Below are 21446 nucleotides of genomic sequence, written 5' to 3' on the forward strand. Positions count from 1 at the left end.
TGAATACAAATGTTACTTGAGATGATGAAGCCTTTCAAAGCTGAGGGCACCCATTACCCCTGGCTAATCCTGCATCTTTTAGGAATCTCAAGCCAGACACCCAGTGGGTTAATTCCATTCACCTTTTCCAGAGCCGCTGGGGGGCCGGGGGAGCAGCACCACTGCCGAGCATGTGAGGAATATATTCGAAACATTTTGAACAAAACCCTTCTGCAAAGTCTCCCCTCTCTGCAGGATCTTTCCTTCCACGTCCCAGGACGTGTGATTAAGTCCCCAGGCTGTCCTGTCTGTGCTCAGTGTGTGGTGGATGGCAGCACACGTTAACTAATGACCACCCAGAGGCTTCCTGGGTAAGAGGGGCGGCCACATGAGGCTCTCACTGCTCACCCCAGAGGCTGATTTCATAATTTAATCCTCACTGGGTTTGATTTAAATAATACATATATAGTTTTAAATTATCATACAATCACCTCTAGTGCCCAAACACCAATAGCAGAGTCTCCCCTCAAAGCACCAGCCGAGCAGAGGCCAATTCTGACCAGAAGCTGCTTCCCAGAACACTGTGGGCAAGAAGGGCAGCAGCAGCTGTGCCCACAAAGAGGAAAGGGCTCAGAGGGGAGGCAGGACCCCCAATATATGGGAGACCAGGAGGCCAGGGAAGCTCTTCCGCTCCCACCCTGCTGTGGGAGGCGGGCAGCTCACCTGCCCTGGGAAGCAACACATTTTAGCTCATACTTTAGCAGCCAGGAAAAGTTCCACACCAACAACCCAGGCATCAGTCATTATTAAGTCACAGCCACAGCTCTGGGCCAGCTGTTCACATGCCCTAACCGAGCCAGAAGACCTGGGGGAAAGTGGGAGTGAAAAGGGAAAATCCTGCATCTGTGAGGTATCAGATGACCGCAGAAGACAGAAAGGCCCAGCATCACTGAGACCAAGAAAACAGCAGGTCAGGGAGAGCCAGGCGCTGGGTTGCTGCTGCAAAGAACTCCACCCCAGACACCTGCCTCTCTCCTCCCTCTTCATTTTCCCATCCACAGCCAAGTGCTCCTCCAACACTTGGGGAGGGGCCCCCTGACAGAATCTGAGGAGGGTCTACACCCATGCTCATTAAAGGCTCCTTGGGTGGCATCACCCTGAGAGCCAGAGAAGGGGAAGGGCAGGGACTTGGAGTGATGTGTGATTCACAGGGTGGGACGCCAGCCTGGTTTGGAGCGAAGGGTCCAGGCGCAAAATGGTGAGGCAGTAATTACAGAAGACACACAGCGCAGCACAAGACGCCAGGTGAAGGGAAGCTGGCTCGCACACCATGTGGCTTTCTTGGCTCTATTCCTGGGCCTAGTAATTAGGCATTTTGGCAAATCAAAACTGCACCTTGACTGTCTGTCTCACTCACACCCTGTCTTCTGGCCAAGACATTCCACCAAGAGCCGTGTCGGAGGACAGGGATGAAGGATGCTCTCGAAGCCTCCCCAGGCCGATGGCGGCATCTCCGTGAGAGCTCAGGGAATGATGCTGCTGCTTCCGGAGAAGGAGAAGGCAGGCAGTGGGTGGGGTAAGGGGCGGGGAGGGAAGGTTCCATATTGCACATTGACTGTCCCCTCTGGACAAGTCAGCCCCCGCAGAAGAGTCAGCTGCTGCCCCATCTCCAGGAATGAAGAGCTTTAATATTCAGACCACCCAGATGAAATGTCATGGCAAAATCTGATAAAAACCAAGGAGTGAAATTGAAACTAGGGGGAGGAAAGGGCTGATAGAAAGGAGGTGGAACCAAAAAGGCACTGAGCATGCTGGGTGGGGGTGGGGAAGGACACCATCACTCCAGAGACAACGCTGTAACATGGGGTTAGGAATGGTCCAGATCAGCTCTTCGGAAGCCAGAGAGACTTCTGAGTCTACCAAAACAGGTTCTCCAAGGCTTTTCAAGAAACAGGATTTGCTTGCAAGATGAATGAGGGGGTAGTTCCCATGAATTCCAAGGGTTCATCCCAAGGTCCTCCGATGCCTCACCACCAAATCCCGCCTGAGTCTCCCTGGAGCCAGGAAGCTCTCTGGCAGGTTCCCCCCTGTTGCCCTCAAGGCCCTGGAGTGCTGAAAGGTGCTGGTCCCTGGGAGGAGGCCAGGCCAAGGCCCCCTCTGGAGCTGGGAGGAGTGGTCCACTGGGTTACAGGGCCAGCAGAGTCGGGGAGTTCAAGGAGTCTGATGACTGGTCCCCACTGCTACTGCTTCTGCGGTGAGCCTTGGAGCAGGACTCTGAGGGCGAGGCGGGAGACTCCTGCTCCAGGACGCTGGGGTAGGTGAAGACGAGGTTCGAGGTGCCTGGAGTGATGGCAGGCGTGGAGGTCACCACAATAGGGGTATGCAGCGGCTCCTCCCCATAGAAGCCCCCGGCAATGCTGATAGGCTTGATGACTGAGCGCTGGGCCTTGTCCAGCCCCGCCGACGAGGACGAGGGGCTGTCCTCTTCTATGGGCTCCTGCTTCACCACCACAGCACCCACCCCACCACGGAGGGGCTGCAGCCCAGAGGCAGGTGGCGATCGGCGCTCCTCAGGGCTGATCTTACACATGGGCCCGTGGGCCACCAGCATGAACTCCAGCTTCTCCTTCTCTTTCTGTAGCTCAGCAATCTCCTTCTGCAGGCCAGACTTCTCCTCCTCCAGCTCCTCCGTCTCCTGTGGGGGGAAAGAGAATGTGAGGGTGAGCCTCAGGAGGAAGGGGGATTCAGCCAGGTGACCCAGGGAGGGCGAAGGAAGCAGTCGGCTCTCCCGGTTCACAGCCTACCCCGCTGGCTCTGCATCACCAGGAGGGCCTGGTATTTCCAGGGTTGAGAAAGGAAAGCCTGCTTGGATGCAGGGTGAATAACCACTGTAAGCTGCCAGGAGCACACTGTCCCAGCTATGGTGTCACACATCTCATCCAATCCCCTTCTCGCAGACAAGGAAACAGAGTTTAAAGCAGTCTAGTACCTGTCCCCCCCAAAAAAGTCACAGAACAACTAGGTAGGATAGTCTAGATTTGAGTTCCCCAGTGGCTGACTCAAGAGTCTGTATTCCACTGCACCCTGCCTTTACTGGTCCCCAAAGTGCTCTTGGATGTTTCTCGGAGGATGATTAATGAGAAGATGCAAATAGAAAAGGGCACACAGCATGTGGGTCCACTCCTCCCCTGGTCGACCCCCTGTGGATTCCCAAAGCTCCATGAGTGTGCAGAGCTGCTCACACACCAACTCTATTCTCCAGTGCCTAGCACGGAGCCAATGCTCAGTCAACACCTGTTGGGTCGTCAAGCACACCCGGCTCCGCCCTGGGGCCTGCATTTCTGAGGAAGGAGTTTCTGGACTCACAGGACCCTTGAAGAACATTCTGTTCAGCCCCCTTGCTAGACAGGAGGAAACAGCCAGCCAGCTATGCAGGCACGAGAGGATCACAGTCTGCACCACCACAGACCCCTTCGAAGCCCAAGAGGCAGCACAGGTACCACGTGGAGGGAGGAGTGTGCCAGAGGAAGAGGTGTGCGTCACCAGCCTCCTCCCCGCTCTTCCCCCAGCACCGATTCCCATTCAGGAACAAGGAGCTTTGGGGCAGGCGCTTCACGAAGCAGAGCATGGCTTATTTCGCAGTGAGGGGAAAAAAAAAGTTTCCATCTGTCTCAAGGGTCTAACAAACGTCATGAGCTTCAGAGAGGTTTCCTGTGGAGGATGTGGCTCAGGGGCCTGGGCGGCTGGGGCCAGCGGGGGAGGCGGGGGAGTAGGGTGTGAGGTTCCTGGGAGGAGGGGAGGAAGGCAGAGGAGGCTGGTGGCACAGTCACCAAGCACCGGACCAGAGAGCTGGGAGTGGAGAGACAGTGTCCCCATGAGTGCTAGACCCTTGGGGTGAACACTTCCAAGAGAATCCACACAACATTCACCAGGTACCACAGAGTGAGGGTTCTGGGATGGACAAAGGGCCGCTTATGCAGGGGATGGAACCTTCAAGGATTAATTAAAACGACAGAAGGTACAACATCCAAAGCCTCATCCTGGCTGTTCTGCCATCATAAAAACCACTGCCAGCCTCCATCCCCTCCTCACTGTGAAAACACCTCGTCCCGTGGCACACAGCCCTCCCTGTAGGGCTCGACTCCCAGGACAGGGTTACTGCATTTGGTTCGATTCAGATCTCAGGAGAGAAAGGCAAGACTGTGCCCCCCCCCCCCCCCCCCCGGTCGGGACGATTAGACAGGATGATGGTGTGACTCACAGGTCAGCATAGACAGGCCAACGTCACAGCTCCAGGATCGGCACAGACAGGGAACCTTCTGCCCACATAGGACATGAGAAAACTCCAAGAAATAAGCCTAGGCCGACACATGACCTATGTCTGTGAGGACACAGCTAAGATCCAGACCTCTGTGGACATGAAGGAGCTGAGAGGCCAAGCCTCCCCAGGGCCCAGGACAGAGCACTCAAGCCAAGCTAGAGCTGCCCCTGCTGGAGGCAGGATGAGGGCAGCTGGAACCTGGGCAGGGAAGTTCTGAGCCTCTCTTGGCTCCTGGAGACACTGAAGTCCTGTGTCATCCCTTATGTGGGATCCCCGCAGACCCAGAAGCAGGGAAGTCTCAGACCCTGAGTGCAGAGAGGTGCCCAGCCCAGGAAGGTGGCTTCGCTGGGGCCAGGCTGGTGCCACAGGCCAGGGCCTTCTATTTAGTCAGCACAATGCTAAGCCATGTGCTCACTGGGAGGAATGTTTCTGTTTCCACTGACTCATCCATGGGGCACAGGTGAGCATGGAGTGGGTGGGAGGGCACAGAGCCCTGGGGCCCTGGCTCCAGCCCACCCAGAAGCACCCCCACCCCACGTGCTCCTCACCAACTGCAGCTTCTCCGTCAGCTCCCGGCGGCGGTTCCGGCACTTGGCCGCGGCCAGCTTGTTCCTCTCCCTCCGGATCCGACGCTTCTCCTCCTCTTCAGGAGACAGCTACAAGTCAAGGTTGGGGAGCACCAATATTAGGTTGAGGCATTCACAAGCATGTGTTTTTAACCCATCTTTTTAAATAGGGTGAGAATTCCTCCTGGGCCTGGAAAGGGGGAAGGACAGAGAGCAAGGAGGTATGTGGACAAGGTCTGGGCCCCCAGAATACACAGCCCACTGCGGTTTAGCTGCCTGGGAGGGCACAGTGAGCCGACCCTTGATGGCTCTGTTTAAAGGGTCAGGGACCCTCTGGCTCAAGCCTGATGGCTGCCTTTGTCATGACAGTCCTGACTTAGCGCCAAGGCCAGAACGCTGGGGCCCAGAGAGCTTCCTGGAGTCCCATCCTGCCAGCTGGCCTCACCACACCCACATAAGCAGCTTCTTCCAAACACTGGCTAATTACTCCTCCCCATCACTGTGTCTGCTCGGCAAGCCTCATTATCCCCATTTGGGTAAGTAGCTGGGCCCCGAGCCCCCACAGAGGTAAGAAATGCCAGAGGGGAATATTCCACTGCAAATGGAAGAGCCCAGGGTGTCGCCTCATGCCCCACACCCTCCGCCATCCCTGAGTGCCTGCTGCTCACAGTCCATCACAGAGGACTCCCCGTGTGCCTGGCCCAGTGCTGGCTGGGCAGAAGGTGCAAGAGAAGGAGCATTCAGCACGTTAAATCCTGCTGCCTACCATATCCATCCACTCACTCAACAAACAAGAGCCTTCTGTGAGCCCCACACAGTCCAAGGGGCTGGGGTTAGCTGTGAACCAAAGATCTTGCCTGCAAGGAACTAACAATCTAGCACTTTCCAGTGAGGACTGGTAGGTACCTGGCTAGGCTCATCCACCATCTCACCCTAGAGGGCAGGACTGGTGCTTTGCCTCCAGAGTGGTGCGCGCAGGAGACGGCTGTGAGCCAAGGCAGAAAGGTCTCACACAGAGACACCATCCTTTTGATTACCAGACATTAACTGTGCACCTGTCTGTGCCAAGGGAAGCACGGGGCCTTACAAGGGAAAAGGGGAGTGTGACCTGGGTCCTGCCTGCAGGGGCACACAGGGGTGCCACCTGGAGGTGGTGGGAAGCTGCCTCACCTCAGGGAGCTGGTCTGTCAGCACCCCAGGAGGAAGCCCCTCTGCTGGCAGACCAGGCACATGCCCAGGGATTTCCTTATAGCCCTGGAACTCTCTAACTGTGATGTCCCAAACAGCAAAGCAGGGAAGAGTCCCCAACCAGCTTATACTGAGTGACCCCATGACCTCAGGACAGGGAGTCTCGGCACCTAACTCTCAGGAAAATGCGTCAGACTCATAATTCCTGACCTACCTTCCACATAAAGCTTCTGTTGTGTGCAAACGAGACACAGCTGGACGCTTTCTCTCATCTAGAAAGTACTAGAAAGGCAGAAGATGCAGGAAAGTGCTAGAAAGATAGAGAAATCTCCTCTCTGGCAGTCTGAGTCCTGAAAGTATCCAAGTAGACTTGAGAGTTACACTCTCTGGCCTCACGCACTGTGCTCCTGTGGGGACGGCTGCCCAGCTGAGGTTACGAGGCCACTTGGCAGAGGCCCTGAATAACTTGCTGCTCCTAAACGTGTCTGAACATGTGCCCTCAGAGTTACCAAGAGAGCCAATGCCTCCGCTACAGTCCTGGGTTCAGCTCATCCCCAAAAGGGCCAGCAGGGTTACCCTAGGGTCCAGCAATGACCCCGGTCCTCACCAGTGAGGGGCAGGAAATTAGGACTTCAGCCTCCCTTCCACTGGACACCCTGGCCTCTCAAATGGTCAAGAAGTCCTTCCTATGCCCCAGCGCCATCAGGTGAGGTGTGGGACAGCTTGTGGCGCCATCAACATGGGAAGTGTTCAGAGTGGTGAGATCAACATGTGAGTGCATCGGCACGCCAGCTACACACCCACAAGCGCACACACCCTCCCCTCCCTGCCTCCTCAGTCACCATGGGCCTCGGGGCTCAGAGGGAGCCTCCTGGGCAGGGCTAAGGAGGGCAGCGAGGGCACGGCTCCTTCCCCATCGGCGGGACGGCAGAAGTGGGCTCCAGAGACCCCCACGTCGTCAAAGCTCTAGGCTGCCATGCCAGGCTTCCTGAAAGCTGTCAGATGCTGTGGGACAAATAAATCCTAACTGATGTGGGATTAAAACGTTCCAAGCTCTCTTCAATCCTCTTGGAAAAAAGGAAGGAAATTCTCCAGACAGCGTGTCTTAGGGCACGCCTAGGTGATGTGATGGGAAAAACCACAGAACTGAGGGTCAAAGGAGGTAGAGTCTAGATCTGGCTCTAGCAATAGCCCAGGTTCCCTGGGCAGGGACTTTCATCTGCCTGGGCCTCAGTCTCCTTATCTGAAAAATGGGTGAGGAGGGAAACATAGAAATTATGATCTTCAAAGTCTCTTGCAGATACAAGCTTCTAAATGTGGTGGGAGTTGGGCCCAGAGGCTAGAGAAGTGTTGAGCACATTTTGCTTGGTGGTTCTCTAATCCAGAAAAGTCTCCCAAAGGCCTGGCTCTTGCTCCAGCATCACTGACATCCTGGGAGTATGCAGCTCCACTGTGGCTATTCAGCTCTGTACTTTGGACTCCCTGGAGGAAGCGTATTTGTAAAGGACATTATGACCACTAACACTGCAATATGTATAGCTGCAATTATGGAAAGCCAATGGTCGGTTCACATCAGATCTTGGGAGGGCCATGTGCCCAAGGACAGAGGTCAGCAAGTAGGACTTCGGTCACTTGCTCTAGCAGCAGAAGGCCAAGCTATGACTGTGACTTGTGTGTATGTCTGTAACACATTTATGCCCTGGTCGCCTGCACTGTGGGCCTAGTATCAGCAGAACAAAACATCGAGGGGTGGATACAACCCAGCTTTGTCCTCAGAGGGACACAGCTCCTGAGAGAGCATCCAGCTCCTTGGAGCAATGATCAAGGAAATTCTAAGTATCCAGTAAACGAATGGCCCTGGATCCATGGATCCTGGGATCCCAGAATGAACTGGACAATAGTAGAGGTGATGCTATAACTGGAGTGACTCCATGTTAGCCTTTCAAAAGAGGGATTCCCCTAAAAATAAAAAAAAAAGAAAAAAAAAAAAGAGGGATTCCCCTACTGAAAGGTTTCCTCTCCCTGGACTCCAAGCAGCATGGCATTATGGGAAGAGCACTGCACAAGAAGTACAGGAAGCCAGGCTCCTGTCCAGACACTCCCACTAAGGGCTACGTGACCCCTGGCAGGTGTGTATGTGCCTGAGCTGTACCATCTGTGACAGGCATGCACATTTCCTTCTTGCTAGGACTATGTGTGATGATGATTTCTCTTTCTGGGACTAGGGGCTCATCGCCACCCTGGCTCACTGTTGATGCTGACAACAGGCCTTTTAAGGAGTTGGAGAGAAGCTGTCCAGAAGGTCCTGTCCTGTTCATTTCCTGACTTCCCTCCCAGCCAGGTTGACCCCTTTCTCAAACCTGAGCCCTTAGATGGGGGAAATAAAAGATCTGACCTCCTGTCCTCACTCCTAATAGTTAATGCAGCAGAGCTGACTTCTAGGACCCCAGAGTCATCGCACTTCTGGAATGCACATCCAAAGCATCTCAGTCAGGTTCCTGCTTTAAGTTGGAGCCTGGACACTGAAGAAGAATGGAAGGGAATTTGGACAGTACCAGCTAAGAGCCTGACCCTCTGGGTCAGCTTGGCATCTGACTGCACCAAACAACTAAAGGAGAATCAAACAAGGCCCCAGCCACATCCCAGAGGCCACTGATAGCAAGTCCTATCAGTCGGCTCATCTGTTAACATGTGACCCCTTACATTGTGCATTCACACCCATGAGTTCATTTGAACAGCAACAAGTCTGTCTGGAAGGTACTTTTATTGCCACTTTCTGAGGATAGGAACTGAGTCTCAGAGATTCTAAGAACCATGGACAAGATGGCAAAACCACACTTGAACCTCAGGCTTCCGGCCCTAAAGACCATGGGTCCCTGATCCCCTAGCCTCCATCTCCCAGTCCCAGAACAAAAGCCTGCTCCCATCAGTGTGCAGGAAAACACTCTGCAGCTACGAGGTCCCCGGAGCCCCCCAGTGCAGCTCCTGGTCATTGGTCTGATGTGTACCTGCTCATCTCTCCTCCTGCGGCCCACAGTGGTGCCGATGGTCTTGATCACACCAGGTCTCGGGAGGGCCATGTGCCCAGGCACGGAGGCCAGGCCCTGCAGGGGGCCGTAGGGGTGCGAGCGGGAGTACGGATTGGACATGGAGGTGATCACTGTGGGCTGCACCATCCACTGCAGGTCCTGGCTGGTCGTGATGGCGTTGATGGTGGGGATGAAGGCACTGCCCGAACCAGGCATATCTACCCGGAATTTCTGAAATAAGAAGACAGACAGGGTTGGGTCAATAAACACCGAGCAGAACCGGACAAGTGGGTCCAAAACGTGAAAGAAAGGCAGTAGAGTGAGCAGGGCCAGTGCTTGGAGAGTAAGGTCAGGACACAAGGTAGTTTCCGGAATAAGTCCTGGACAAGCACTGCATGCTCAAGACGGAGGGTAACTTCACATTCCCAACAACTCTGAAGATAGGTGCGGCTTGTAGGAGCTGACACTTAGGGAGTTCTCACCTCAATCCTCCAGGCTAGCTACGCCCCGCTGTGCCACAGGCAGGTCTCCTACCTGGACCCCCCCACAAAGCCCGAGTCACTGCCAATCACTGCCCCTGCTGCCACCCCCAGGGTGTCAGCTCAGGATACCTTGAGGCAGCTTCACAGCAAAAAAAAAAAAAAAGTCACCATGAAGGTTTTATGCCAGCAACTGTCACTTTCCAGAGTTTCAGGATGGGGCTGTGACCTCATGAGGGTGACACCAGGTCCTTCATCCAACCCATGAGACTAAGAAGTGGTGGCGCCTGTGGCCAGACTTCCTCTTGCTGCCTTTGTCCGTCCTCCTTCTCCTTCCCAGTCCCATCCTGCCTGGGGCAGACACAGCCTATCTCTACCCATCTCCTATCTGTCTGCCTTCACAGCCATGTCTGTGTGTGACTCTGCTGTCGCTACCTCAGATCTTTCTCTTGGTCTCTCTGTTTATGCCCAGACCACGCTGCTGAGCTCCCTGGGACATGCCACAGGGAGGCATCCTATTTACAATGAGATGACAGAGTACAAAAATGAAAATGAGGCTGCACTCCGCAGTGGTGGAGCTTAACTTTTCTTCAGGGAAGCTACTGAAAACTGAGTGGAGGGAGAAGAGAAGGGTTCCCCATTTCCAGTTTTTAGGGAGAAGACCCTCTGAATGGAATCCTGGTGAACCCTCTTTCTCAGATAATTCTTGAGTCTACAAAAACAAGTTCTTCACACACTTAATTCCCTAATCTAGATTAAATGACAATGATAATATATGACAGTCATCATGTGTAGTGTTTTATATCATTTGTCTCTGTAATTCTCTGTCTGAGGTAAAAACTATGATTTCCATTTTGGAAGTAGAAATGTAGGCTTAGGATTAACTATGCAAGGCCACACTGCTAACATTGCTTAGGATTCCAACCCAGCTCTTCCAACAATGAGCTGCTTTAACACCACTTTCTTCTTCCCACAAACTCAGACCCAAATAGTTCAGATCAGTTCTGCCATAGGTCCCTGCAGACCTTCTCTCATGCCAGAAGACAGTATGGGTTTCTTTGGCCCTAAATAAAATCCCATGATCATTTTCAAAGACCTCCCAGGGACTAAATTATATCATGTTCCAACTCTACTCTGGACCAACCATGACTAAAAGAATCAACAGCAATAGCAGCTGCCATAGGCACCATTTTTATCCTTGGGGATCTCTGGATTCCTACTGTGTAAGAAAACTGAAGCTCTCACTCCCCCTGCTATCTGCCACCCAGAGCCCTAGGCCAACTGCTTTCAGTGAACAGAGCTACCCAGCACAATGAATTCTGGGATTCCATGAGAAGTGCCCATTGCAATGGATTCTGGGATTCCATGAGGAGAAGGGCCCAGTGCAATGGACTCTGGGATTCCATGAGGTGAAGTGCCAAGTGCAAGAGATTCTGTGATTCCTTGAGAAATGCTCCCTATACAATGGGTTCTGGGATTCCATAAGGAAAAGAGCCTAGAGCAAAGAACTTTGAAATTCTGTGATGAATACTAACCAGTACAATGGACTCTAACCTTGAACCTTTGAAAGCAAGGGCAATTGAGTTTTATCAGGAACTTAATGAAAATAAGGAAGTGTACGCCTGTGTGCACACACATGCACTAGCGTGCCCGCGCACGAGACAGAGAAAGAGAAGAGAAGAGAGAGAAAGGGGGGAAGAAGAGAAGAGGAGAGGAGAGGAGGGGAGGGGAGGGGAGGGAAGAAGAGAAGAGAAGAGAAGAGAAGAGAAGAGAAGAGAAGAGAAGAGAAGAGAAGAGAGAGAATAGGAGGAAAAGTTATAAGGTATAGTGGATAAGGAAGCATCCATGGGGGAAAAGTCAAAAAAAGAAAAAAATGACAGCGGGGCTGGGTTGTGAGGAGGCAGGGTATGTGAGAACACGTAGGCATGGATGAGTACATGCAAAAGCACCAGTTCCAGAAGCTATTTTTCTCTTGGGCTGCTGAAGGGGAAGGGGAGGAGGAGGAGCACAGCATGGCACTTGTTGACAGGAGCCCTGGCTATGAGGCCTACTTCAAGTGCTCTGTGCTTTGCCTTTGGCAAATCACCAAGGACTCAGTTTCCCAGTCTATAAAGAGGGATACTCACACTAAACACACCATACCATCAGGAGGATTAAATAAGTAGCTACAAAGAGAGGTAATCACAGACTAGGAAGCACTACACCAGTGGTTCTCAACCTTGGCTGCACATTAGACTATTCTGAGGAGCTTTTGAAAAACACCGAGGCCGAGCCTCATCATTAGAGGTCTGAAATAATTGGTCTGGGGTGGAGTACCAATAATGGAACTTTTTTCTAAAAGTTCCTCAGTAGATTTTCCTGGAGAGCCAGGACTGAGGAACAGGGTTCCAAACAGATGGAAGACGGTATTGCCATCACCTCATCATCTGAATTGTCTCTGTGTTCTGCAAGGGATGGCTCTGGGGAGAATTGCCAGCTTCCTACTCCAGGGAAGCAAGCAACAAGTTTTATTCCAGTTCTGTTCCCAAGGCTTCTTAGGGTCTGTCTCAGGAGGCTGGCCTGGGGCTGAAATCCACAGCAGGCATCCAGTCTGACGGCTTGGTCTGACCCACCTCTGTCGGGGATAGTTAGCTTTCCTCTCAGGAAAACACCTGAAAAATTCATTGTTCATTCAACTCAACAAAAGTTTAAGTTTGAGAAAGCTAGGAGGGGGAAAGTGAAGCAATGCTTGGCAATCAATCCTTAGGGAATAATTGGAGGGTCCTCAGCCCTCCAGCTCTCTTGGAAGGCAAGTTTACAGAGTGTGTTCTCCAGCACTATCAGTCAGATCCCTTACAGCAATCAACTTGGTCTAGACAAAACAAGACAGCAATGAAAACAAGGTTGTAGTTAATGACTGCCTCTGAAATGCATGTGCACCTTGCTCCAGACCGGAGGCAAAGCCATCTGGGTAACACACTAGTTCCAAGCTGCTAGGAAAACAATGTCCCATCCCCAGAGGGAACGGAGGCTCTGATGAAGAATGCTTTTGTCTCTGAGAGAAGCATCTCTGGGAGACACACAAAACTCTAAATTAGATCAGGCAGGTGTGTATCTGTCTCAGCTCTGCATGTATTATTCAGAAAGGGACACTGGAGTGAGACAAGGAGTGAGATTAGCAGTTTGCGGCTTCAGAAGTTATTCTTCTGTGTCAACAGAACCTCAGGATTGACCGAATGTCACATTAGGGATAAGTCATGGTTTTCTATGAATGAACTGATAGTAAGCAGAAAGTAAGAGAGTATATTTCAGGAATGGACACTAGGGCAGTTTTAGGTATGCTGTGGGTGAGGAGTTGAGGGGCATTACCCAGATCTAACCTGGGTCACCTAAAGTACTCCAGGCCCCTCTGAAGTTCATCCTCTGGGGAAATGAATGGAGATGCTACACAGCTGTATGACACTTCAACCTGGCAAGGCCTCCAAATGCTCTATTGCCCTGCATCACTCTGTACATATCTGGGGGGCAAGAATGTCTATAAAAGGATAAAGTGGCCCCACCAACCTCCCACAGCAGAGTTTAGTGAACTCTTGCTGTAAAAGACTGGATAGTAAATATTTTGAGATTCATGGGACATACTGTCTCTGTTCTAATACTCAACCCTACCCCCATCATGGGAAAATGGCCACAGATAATATGCAAACAGATAGGCATGCCTGTGCTCCATCCATTTTTATTTACACAAACAATCAGGCCAGAGTCAACCAACCAACAGTCCTCGAAGACTGTTCTCGTCTCCTATGATCAGCCTGGAGGTGAATAAATAAGGAGAAAGAAGAAAGAAAACCAGGGTTGGGGGAACTCCTCTTCCCCAGGGCCTGGGCTTGACCCTCAAGCCTCCCTGTGGGACTGGCTGCTGGTCTGGGGGCACTAGCATCTTCATTATCCTATAGTGCCTGGATCCAGAGGTGTTGGGGGGCTGAGCAGTAAGAATGACCCTCTCGCTACCTATTAAAAGACCGCTCAAAGTTCAGGGCCCCTTCACCAGGTCAGAGGGCCACTGGGAACACACCCTAGACTTAAAAAGGAGGGCCACAACCATGACCCTCACTAAAGTTTAGGCCCCATTTCCCACAGGCCTGCAGGAGGCATATCCCAGAGATTCTTCGGTGGAGCAGAAATGGAAGTCAAAGTTGGTGTTTTGGGGCCTGACCCATGGCTGGGCAACTAAATACTCAAGTCAAGACTTCTGTGGGTTCTATCACCATGCAGGGGTATAACTATTTGTATCAATGTCCTCTTGGGTGACTTAACAGCCTCTGAAAATCCACTGGAGGGTCAGCTATGAGTCATTTCAGACTCAAAGGCAATGGGGTGAGTAAGGAACTAGGATTTTTTTGGGGGGGTTTTTTCTATTTTTCCTCTGTTCTTAAGAATCTTTCTCTCTCTCTTTTTTTAGTTAGGTTTCCAACACAGATAAGGTAAGCTCTGACATTCCAGGAGACTGGCCCACGGGGAGAGGAAGGAGTAAGAGCCATGCTGCTTTGTGCTCCCTATAATGTCCTTCATGAGGTCCACTTTGCCTCAACTCTTCTCTATTTTTACTGAACTAGGAATGTTCTCAAAAGTCTCCTATTTTTTAAGGAAAGAAAAAAAAGGTCTCTTATAAAGAACTCAATTGCACCTCACAAATTCTCTCTGGACGGGACCTCCCAGAGCATTCTTTATACTTGGAGTCTTTATTTGGCCCTGCAAATGTAGTTAAGAGCTCAGCTTTCAACTAAAAGATTAGAGTGTCTCAAGTCTCTCCGAAGAAAGGCCTGGTGATCGATCAGTCCTGAAAACCCAGCCACTGGAGACCCTGCAGAGCACAGTTCTCCACTGGCACACACGGGGTCATCATCCAGGTCAACTCAGCAGCACCTTTTCTGAATTCTGAGGAAATGCCATTTAAGTCAATACGAGCAGATGCCAGTAAACCATGGTTTCCCTTCATTTACAGAATATAAAACCTACCTCAGGTGGCCTGCCTGCACCAGCCCTTCCCTTTCCCAGGTTTGCTTCAAGGAACCACCCTATTGTTTTTCACTACACTTGCAGGGCAAAGCAAGGAAGAGAAGAAAGTTAGCTGAAATGGAGGTGTCCTCCAAGTTCCTTGGTTTGCTTCCTCCCAGAGACTCCAATGGAAGGAAACAGGAAACCATGTTAAGGCCTTTCTAGAAAACCAGAAGCCTTACCTCAAAGCCCTGAATTCCCTCCACCATTCTGTGGGGCTCTCTTGTACCCTCCCACTCCCTCACTGAGTCCTCAGGTAGGTCTGCATTCAATGGGAAGAGCATGTCACCTCATCTTCTCTTAGCATGGCCAGTGCCACATGACAGGATGAGAGGCAGGCACGGGCCAAGAGAAATCTAGCACCCCTCTGAGCCCGGTAAGTTGACTGAGAATAGTTAGTAGAATTGGAACAATAATAGAAAGTTGCCTCACTCAAGGCAGATGCTGTCATTCTTAAATGTTACGACCACCAATTACCTCACACATACGTATGAGATTATGTCCACAGAATAATAAAGCTTTCTTTCTTTTTTTTTTTACTACACGAATCAACCAGAAAATTCGCTTTTTTGCTCTCAAAACGAAGTAGCTTAGTTCCTCATTAACAAAGGGGAAATTCTAGTCATGAGTGACAAAACACTGTTACTAAAGGTGGCTGCCTTGTTGTGCCTGGTCCGGGGGGACATTCTCCTAGTCAGACTCCCGAAACCAAGACCAGCAAGACTCGGTGACATGGGCACCTAGATGACAAGACATAATGGCTTCTAAAGCTCTTTCAGTCATTTCCAAAATTCTAATTGGCCTTCAAAGATGTGTTAGCAAAGAAGGTTTTCAAAAGAATTTTGAAATTGAATTGCTAAAGGCAATTCCAAAAACAAAACTCTCCAACTTTATACTCACCTTGAATAATGAGACAGGCAGAAAGAAAGAAACGGAAATACATTAAGACTTCTGGATAGGAAAATGTGACTGACACTCAGACAATACATGGCTGCTATTTCACCCCACTCACTTTGATGAAAAAGCGATGCTGATTTCCACCACCAAAAATCAGCGGAACAGACAAATTCCTAGGATAACATTTTGTTTGATCCTATTCAACCACATCTGTAAGATTAAGGCAAAAAGAACAAAAGAAAAGAAATTGCACCAGAATCTTAATATTAATTTTCTACCTTCTACCCTTCTTCTCCTTTGAAAAAAACATTTCCAGCATCTCAGTATAAATACAGACCTTGATTATTTATTCATTACAGAGAAATAAAATTCTGATACATGCTACAACATGGATGAACCCAGAAAACATCATGTGCTGGGTGAAATAAGTCAGCTAGAAAAGACAACAGTGTATGATTCTACTTCTATGAAACAGAAAAAACAAATGCATGAAAACCAAAGGGTTTACCAGCAGCTGAGAGGAGAAAGGAATAGGGAGTTTCACTTTAGAAAAGGCACCGAATTTCCTCGGTCTGAGGGATGAAAGTTCCAGAAATGGATCATGAGTGGTGGTCGTGGTGTAACACGGGACAAACTGTTACAGCATCATACCCGTTAAAATGGCAACTTCTGCCAGGACAAAGAGTCGAGAGAGCAACGCTTGAGAATCAGAAAAGGCTGTGCTGGAGTCCTAAGGAAAAGGCAGGGATCAAGATCCAGAAAGCGAAAAGCACTCCTATTTCAACCGGCTTTTATTTCTAACAAAACAAAATACAAATGGGCGGGGATCCCTGCCATTTTGAAGTCAAACTAGTTCCCAGTTAACTGTTGTTAAATACACAGCACTTATCTGTCTTATTGAAAGAAAAAAAAAAACCCCATGAATTACAAACACTAAGCTGGTTCCCACTCTTGGACACTGGAAAACTACATTCATTCCCAAAAATTGTTTTCTTCCTAATGCCCCGTAGGGGGCACTAGAGAGGTATGATTGGCCCTGATTTGGGAATCACAGTCATTTCTGGTAAAAGTTCTTTGATGTAAGGAATGTCCCAGCCTGGTACAGTTGGCAAAAGTTCACTCTGGGGAATTTTGTGTGTGTGTATGTGTTTTCTGGGAGGGGAAGGTTGCTGAAGAAAAGATCAGATCTAGTCTGGTATTCCTTGATTCCAAAAAGGAAATAGCCTCTTTGATTTATTTTTTATTTATTTTTCACAAGTTATCTGAGAAGTAGACAAATGGCAGCCTTGGAAAACTTCTGAGTCTTGTTTTTGTTGTTTTTTTTTTTTTTTTACAAAAAGGGGGCCCAGCTGATGAAAACAAGTTATGAAATGACCTATGTTTGTGTAACTGGCTGGATTACGTAATGCTCAGGCGCTGAAACCGTAATAGTCAAGCAGCCAGGCAGGGCATATATCTGGGAGGTGTTTTCCTAGCAAAGTTAGGAGAGAGAAAACAACACCAGCAAAAACCCAAGAGGGAGAGCTACGGGGTACAGCAAGTTTAAAGACAAAACCAGAAACATCCATCTTTGAGATTAAAACTATATGCTAACCTTTGAGATTAAAACTACAACTGGAACAGGAAATATTATTCATGCTTCAAGTTCCACTCAGATTCAAGAACCAAAGCTTTAAAGAAATTATCCGTATCTTCCCCAGAGTCACTCCGACTCACAGCTATGTGTTATGATCAAACTTTAAGCAGATAAAGAGGTAAAGAAGGTCTGAGATGAACAGAGTTTTCTTAGGAATAGTGGCTCCCAAAAAGAAAAATATTAGAGGGGGAAAAGAATATCCCCTCACCCAAGAGAAAACGAGGAAACCAGTGTACAATCACTGGGCCACTGAGATGCCATGAAAGAAAAGGCCTATCCAACTAGCTTCCCTGAAAGACTCTCCATGAAAGAAGCTGACGAGAATAAAGAGATTACAGGTTTTATCTGGTATGTAATAAAGTTACCTTGATCCCAAATTTGGGAGGAGTCCTCATAGTACAGACTTGTGAAGTAACAAAAGCCTCCCAGGCAGTCCTGAGCACTACAGCTCAGCTCAAGGTTGGATAGATGGAAAAATCCCACCCCAGCCTCCAAGGAGTGGGCTGGCTGTGAAACTTGTCTAAAGTGGTGCTCCCTTGCCAATTCCTCTGGTTTGAAAGAAGCCTCACTCCCACTGCTGGGCCCAGGAGTAGGCTTCTATACGAGAACCCCCGCGCACTGCTTATTACTAATTGCAAAATCTTCATGTGTTGCAGCTTGCTAGGAATTAGCCAACAGCTGCTTTTTGCTTCGGTAATGAGTCCCCATTACACTCTGCTGGACTCAGTCCTCTTCCTTCTTCCTAGCTCTGGTTTCCTGTCTGATTTTCTTCCAAAACAGGGAATTGCCTCGGCTCACATCCTGGGCTCAAAGCCCTAGTGACACAGATTTATTCAGTCAGTGCACTGATGTCCGGCCTAACTTCCCGCACGGGCCCCAGGGTGAAGCCAGGTAGTGAGACTAATATTTAAATGCTCATCAACACAGAAACAGCAGCTTAAACATGAGGGAATAAATCAAATGATCCTTTCCGGATGATATGGGGAAGAGGAGAGGGACTATCTGGGGCTTGGAGACTCAGGGAATGGGCATTAAGGGTCTCCAACCCATTGCATAAAGATGTTTAAATCCAACAAAAACCATCAATATGACTGGAAAGAAAAAAAAAAAAGTAAAGCCCCAAAACACAAAGTCAGTTTTAGGATAAGGCTTGTAACGCATCACCTTTATAATATTAAAAGTACAATGACTGCTCCCTCAGTACATAGACACAAAAACTGCAGTAGGTGATTTCTGGAGGCACCAGGGTAGAAAAAATGGCCCAAAGGTTTGGCTGCTAAGAGAAAGGTTGGCAGTACAACCCATTCAGCAGGTCTGAAGGAGAAAGACCTGGCTGTCTTGCTCAAACATTACAGCCTAGAAAACCCTAGGAGGCAGTTTTACTTCATCACATGGGGTGGAAAATCTACTCCAGAGCACCTAACAACAGGGGGAGGTAGAGGAAAGGCACAGAGAAGCTATTTTTCAGAAATCACCAGGTTGGGGAGGGGGGAGGAGAAGGGGAATCACTCTAGAACAAGGTATCCTTTCTCAGGTCCAAAAGAGTGGCATGTTTCCATTTTCTTTCCCCACTCGGTCTACCCCTCCCTAGGAGCCCACCTACCCTAGCCTCTCCTGGCTTCTAGGGACCCCGACCCGTGTCTTACCCGAGCAACTGTCACAGCACAAACCGGCTGGCTAGCGACTCCACAGATCCTGGCCAGGCTGGGCTGCAGACTGAAGTGGGATCCGGGGTTAACCCAGCTCGCTCACAAGCCCGGAACAGGGATCTGCTGCGAGGACAGGCAGCTAGCCCCACCCGACAGGCACCCCACCACCACCCCACAGCACCTTCCTGGTATTTATAGACACCGAGAGCACGCACGATCCGTCCAGTGCAAACCAGTCCGGCTGCTTTAGAAACAAGTTGTTTTTCCGCTTCCAGAACCACCCAGGAGCCTGAGTGATGTCTCTTTCCCCCACTTCTCTAGTCTGTGCCTTCCCGCCCCGGGTATCCCCAGTTCCTCAAGACACCCGCCCCCCCTTCCCGTGGGCAGTTCAGGCTCTCTGTGGCCGGTGAAGAGGATGGGTGCGGGTCACTCATAGGCGGTCACGGGAGCCAATCAAGGCTGGCCTCCTCCTTCCTGACCTTCGCACCTGATTCTGAGCAGGGCGACCCTCTACCTCACTCCGGATTACTTGAATGAGCCCGATCATGTTTCCAAGTCCCAGACTGCCTCAGAAAAGAGCTATGAAGACACAGTACGGGAGAAGGGGGGTGAGAGGGAAGGGGATCTTCCCACAGGAATATGAGACCCTTGATATTAGAAGGTACCAATGGAGGCAAAAATTTTCTGATTTTCTTATCTGTCCACTACGGGCAGGGGTGAGAGTAGTGGTGGAGGAGGGATTGGAGAGAAGTGTTCCAGGGAAAGGTGGGAGGGATCAAGCTCCTGGAAAAGGGGCACGCACATCCAGAAGAGGAGATGGTCTGGATAAGACAGAGTGGAAAGGATTTGTTGGCTCGTCAAACACCCCCTTCCCAATACTAGCTTTAAAATTTAAAAAGTGAGGGGGACCATAATATAAAAATTCAGAACTTGGAAACATAGATAATGGTTTTCTCGCAAAATTAAATAAATAAATAAATAAAAGGAAAAGAAAGAAAAAAGGTAGTGTTGGCGAGAGGAGCGCGGAGTCTGTGCGTAGCCAGGTGCACGGGGGCCGCCACCTACCTGCTGGCCGCCGCCGCCGCTGGAGTAGGATTCGGCGTGCGCAGGAGATCCACTGCTGCCCCGGGACGAGGTGTCAAAGTTCCCGGGATAATCCTGGTACATGATCCGCGGTGGGAGCCGGAGAGGAAACAGGGTGTTTTTCTTCCCCCGCCCTCGTCGCGGCTGCGCGCTCCCTCGCCCGCCGGCCGCGCGGGTCTCGCCTTCCCGCTCCGCCGGCTCCCCCACGGCACCGGACGCGGTGGGGAAAGGCAGCGAGCTCGGCCGCGGGAACAGTGCTTTCCCGGGCAGGCGCCTCGCGCTCAACTTCGCTGCTCGAGAAGCGCCGCGGGACCAGTTGTCCACGCAGTCCCTCCCTCGGAAAAAGTCCGTGCGTCCCTCGGTCCCTCCCCTGCGCACACTCCCGCCCCCGCCCGCAGCCGGAGCCCAGTCGGTACCCGCTTCCGAACCAAAAATTGGAAATTAAAAAAGACCAGGGGCCCAACGAACCCTACTGGACAGGTCTGGGGGCCCCAGATTTCAGCGAGAGCGAAAAAGGAAAGAGGGCGAGTAAAGCAGGGCTGTCCGCTGTGAAAAACTTCTGCTATTTCCTCCTTTGAGAAAAGGAGCCCGAGAATAAACTTCCTGTGGCTAGACTCGCCGCCCGAGTTGCGAAGCTACTCAGACTAGGAAAAGAACAGCCGCCGGCCCCGGCGCGCCAGCAGGAAAGCTGGTCCGTGGAACTGGAATGGAACCGCGATGCGCGCTGAAGCGACGCGGTCCGGGCTTCCCGCGCCGCAGCGCCAGTGCCCGGGACCTGCACTCCTTCCCGGCGCCCGCGCCTCGCCGTCAGCCCCGGGCTCTCTTTCTCTTTCTCTCTTTCCCGGCGGAGCGCCGCTCACTTGCTCTCTCGCTCGGAGCCCCTGAGCTCTGCCCGAGATGAGTCACTACAATGGCACGAGTTCAACTCCACACTCTTTATTATCCACCCCTGTACCATGTGGATTCACTCACGTCAACCCCAGACTCCACCTTGCAGGGAGGAGCGCACGAGGGGAGGCGGGGGTGAGGAGGATCAGGAGGAGGAAGAGAAGCGGGAGGAGGCGGGCAGAGTGCTCCCCACCCTGCTTGGGCGCCTGCCGCGCTGACGCCAACCGCACACTCGCGGGTGAGGAAGAAAGGGCTGGTGAGGTCTCGGGAGGGAGCCGGCCATGCGGTTCGGAGGAGTTCAGGCAGCCCTGTCCCTTCCACACTCTCTGCCCACCCCTCGGGCCCAGCGCCCTTGGTCTGTCCCATTGGCGCACGTTGCCAAAGATGGTCATTTGCGTTAGAGGACGTGAGTGCGGGTTTCCTCGCTTTCGGGTGACGTGGAGTGAGAGGAATTCCCTCGCCCGCTCCCGAGCGCGCAGCGCTAGTTCCCCTCTACCCCTGCCCTCCTGAGGAGGGGGCGCGGGGTAGAACCCCGGAGAGAGGCCGCGCCGGCCTCGGCTGAGTGTTTAGAAAAAATAATCACAGCCCTGAAGAGCTAGACGGGCGGTTAGTGAGGCGCCACCGCGAGGCCGAGAGCCGGGCGCGCACAGCCGCTCGCAGGAAGGGCGCGGCCGCGCGCGGTGGTTCGGCGCCCTTC

The 21446-nt window shown here is 51.3% G+C and overlaps 1 protein-coding gene across 1 annotated transcript; it reads right to left on the reverse strand.

The window, feature by feature from the left end:
- Positions 1-1648: 1648 nt before the first annotated feature.
- Positions 1649-20028, reverse strand: FOSL2 (FOS-like antigen 2). Its single transcript, XM_006880573.1, has 4 exons — positions 19844-20028; positions 9063-9314; positions 4849-4956; positions 1649-2674 (listed from the first exon to the last, which is right to left on the reverse strand). Exons 1-4 carry the CDS (start codon positions 19943-19945, stop codon positions 2165-2167), a joined length of 972 nt encoding a protein of 323 aa, XP_006880635.1. The 5' UTR covers positions 19946-20028; the 3' UTR covers positions 1649-2164.
- Positions 20029-21446: the final 1418 nt, after the last annotated feature.

This window comes from Elephantulus edwardii, unplaced genomic scaffold (genome assembly GCF_000299155.1).
Source record: "Elephantulus edwardii isolate Elephantulus edwardi_28Jun2011 unplaced genomic scaffold, EleEdw1.0 scaffold00009, whole genome shotgun sequence".
NCBI classification, from domain to species: domain Eukaryota; kingdom Metazoa; phylum Chordata; class Mammalia; order Macroscelidea; family Macroscelididae; genus Elephantulus; species Elephantulus edwardii.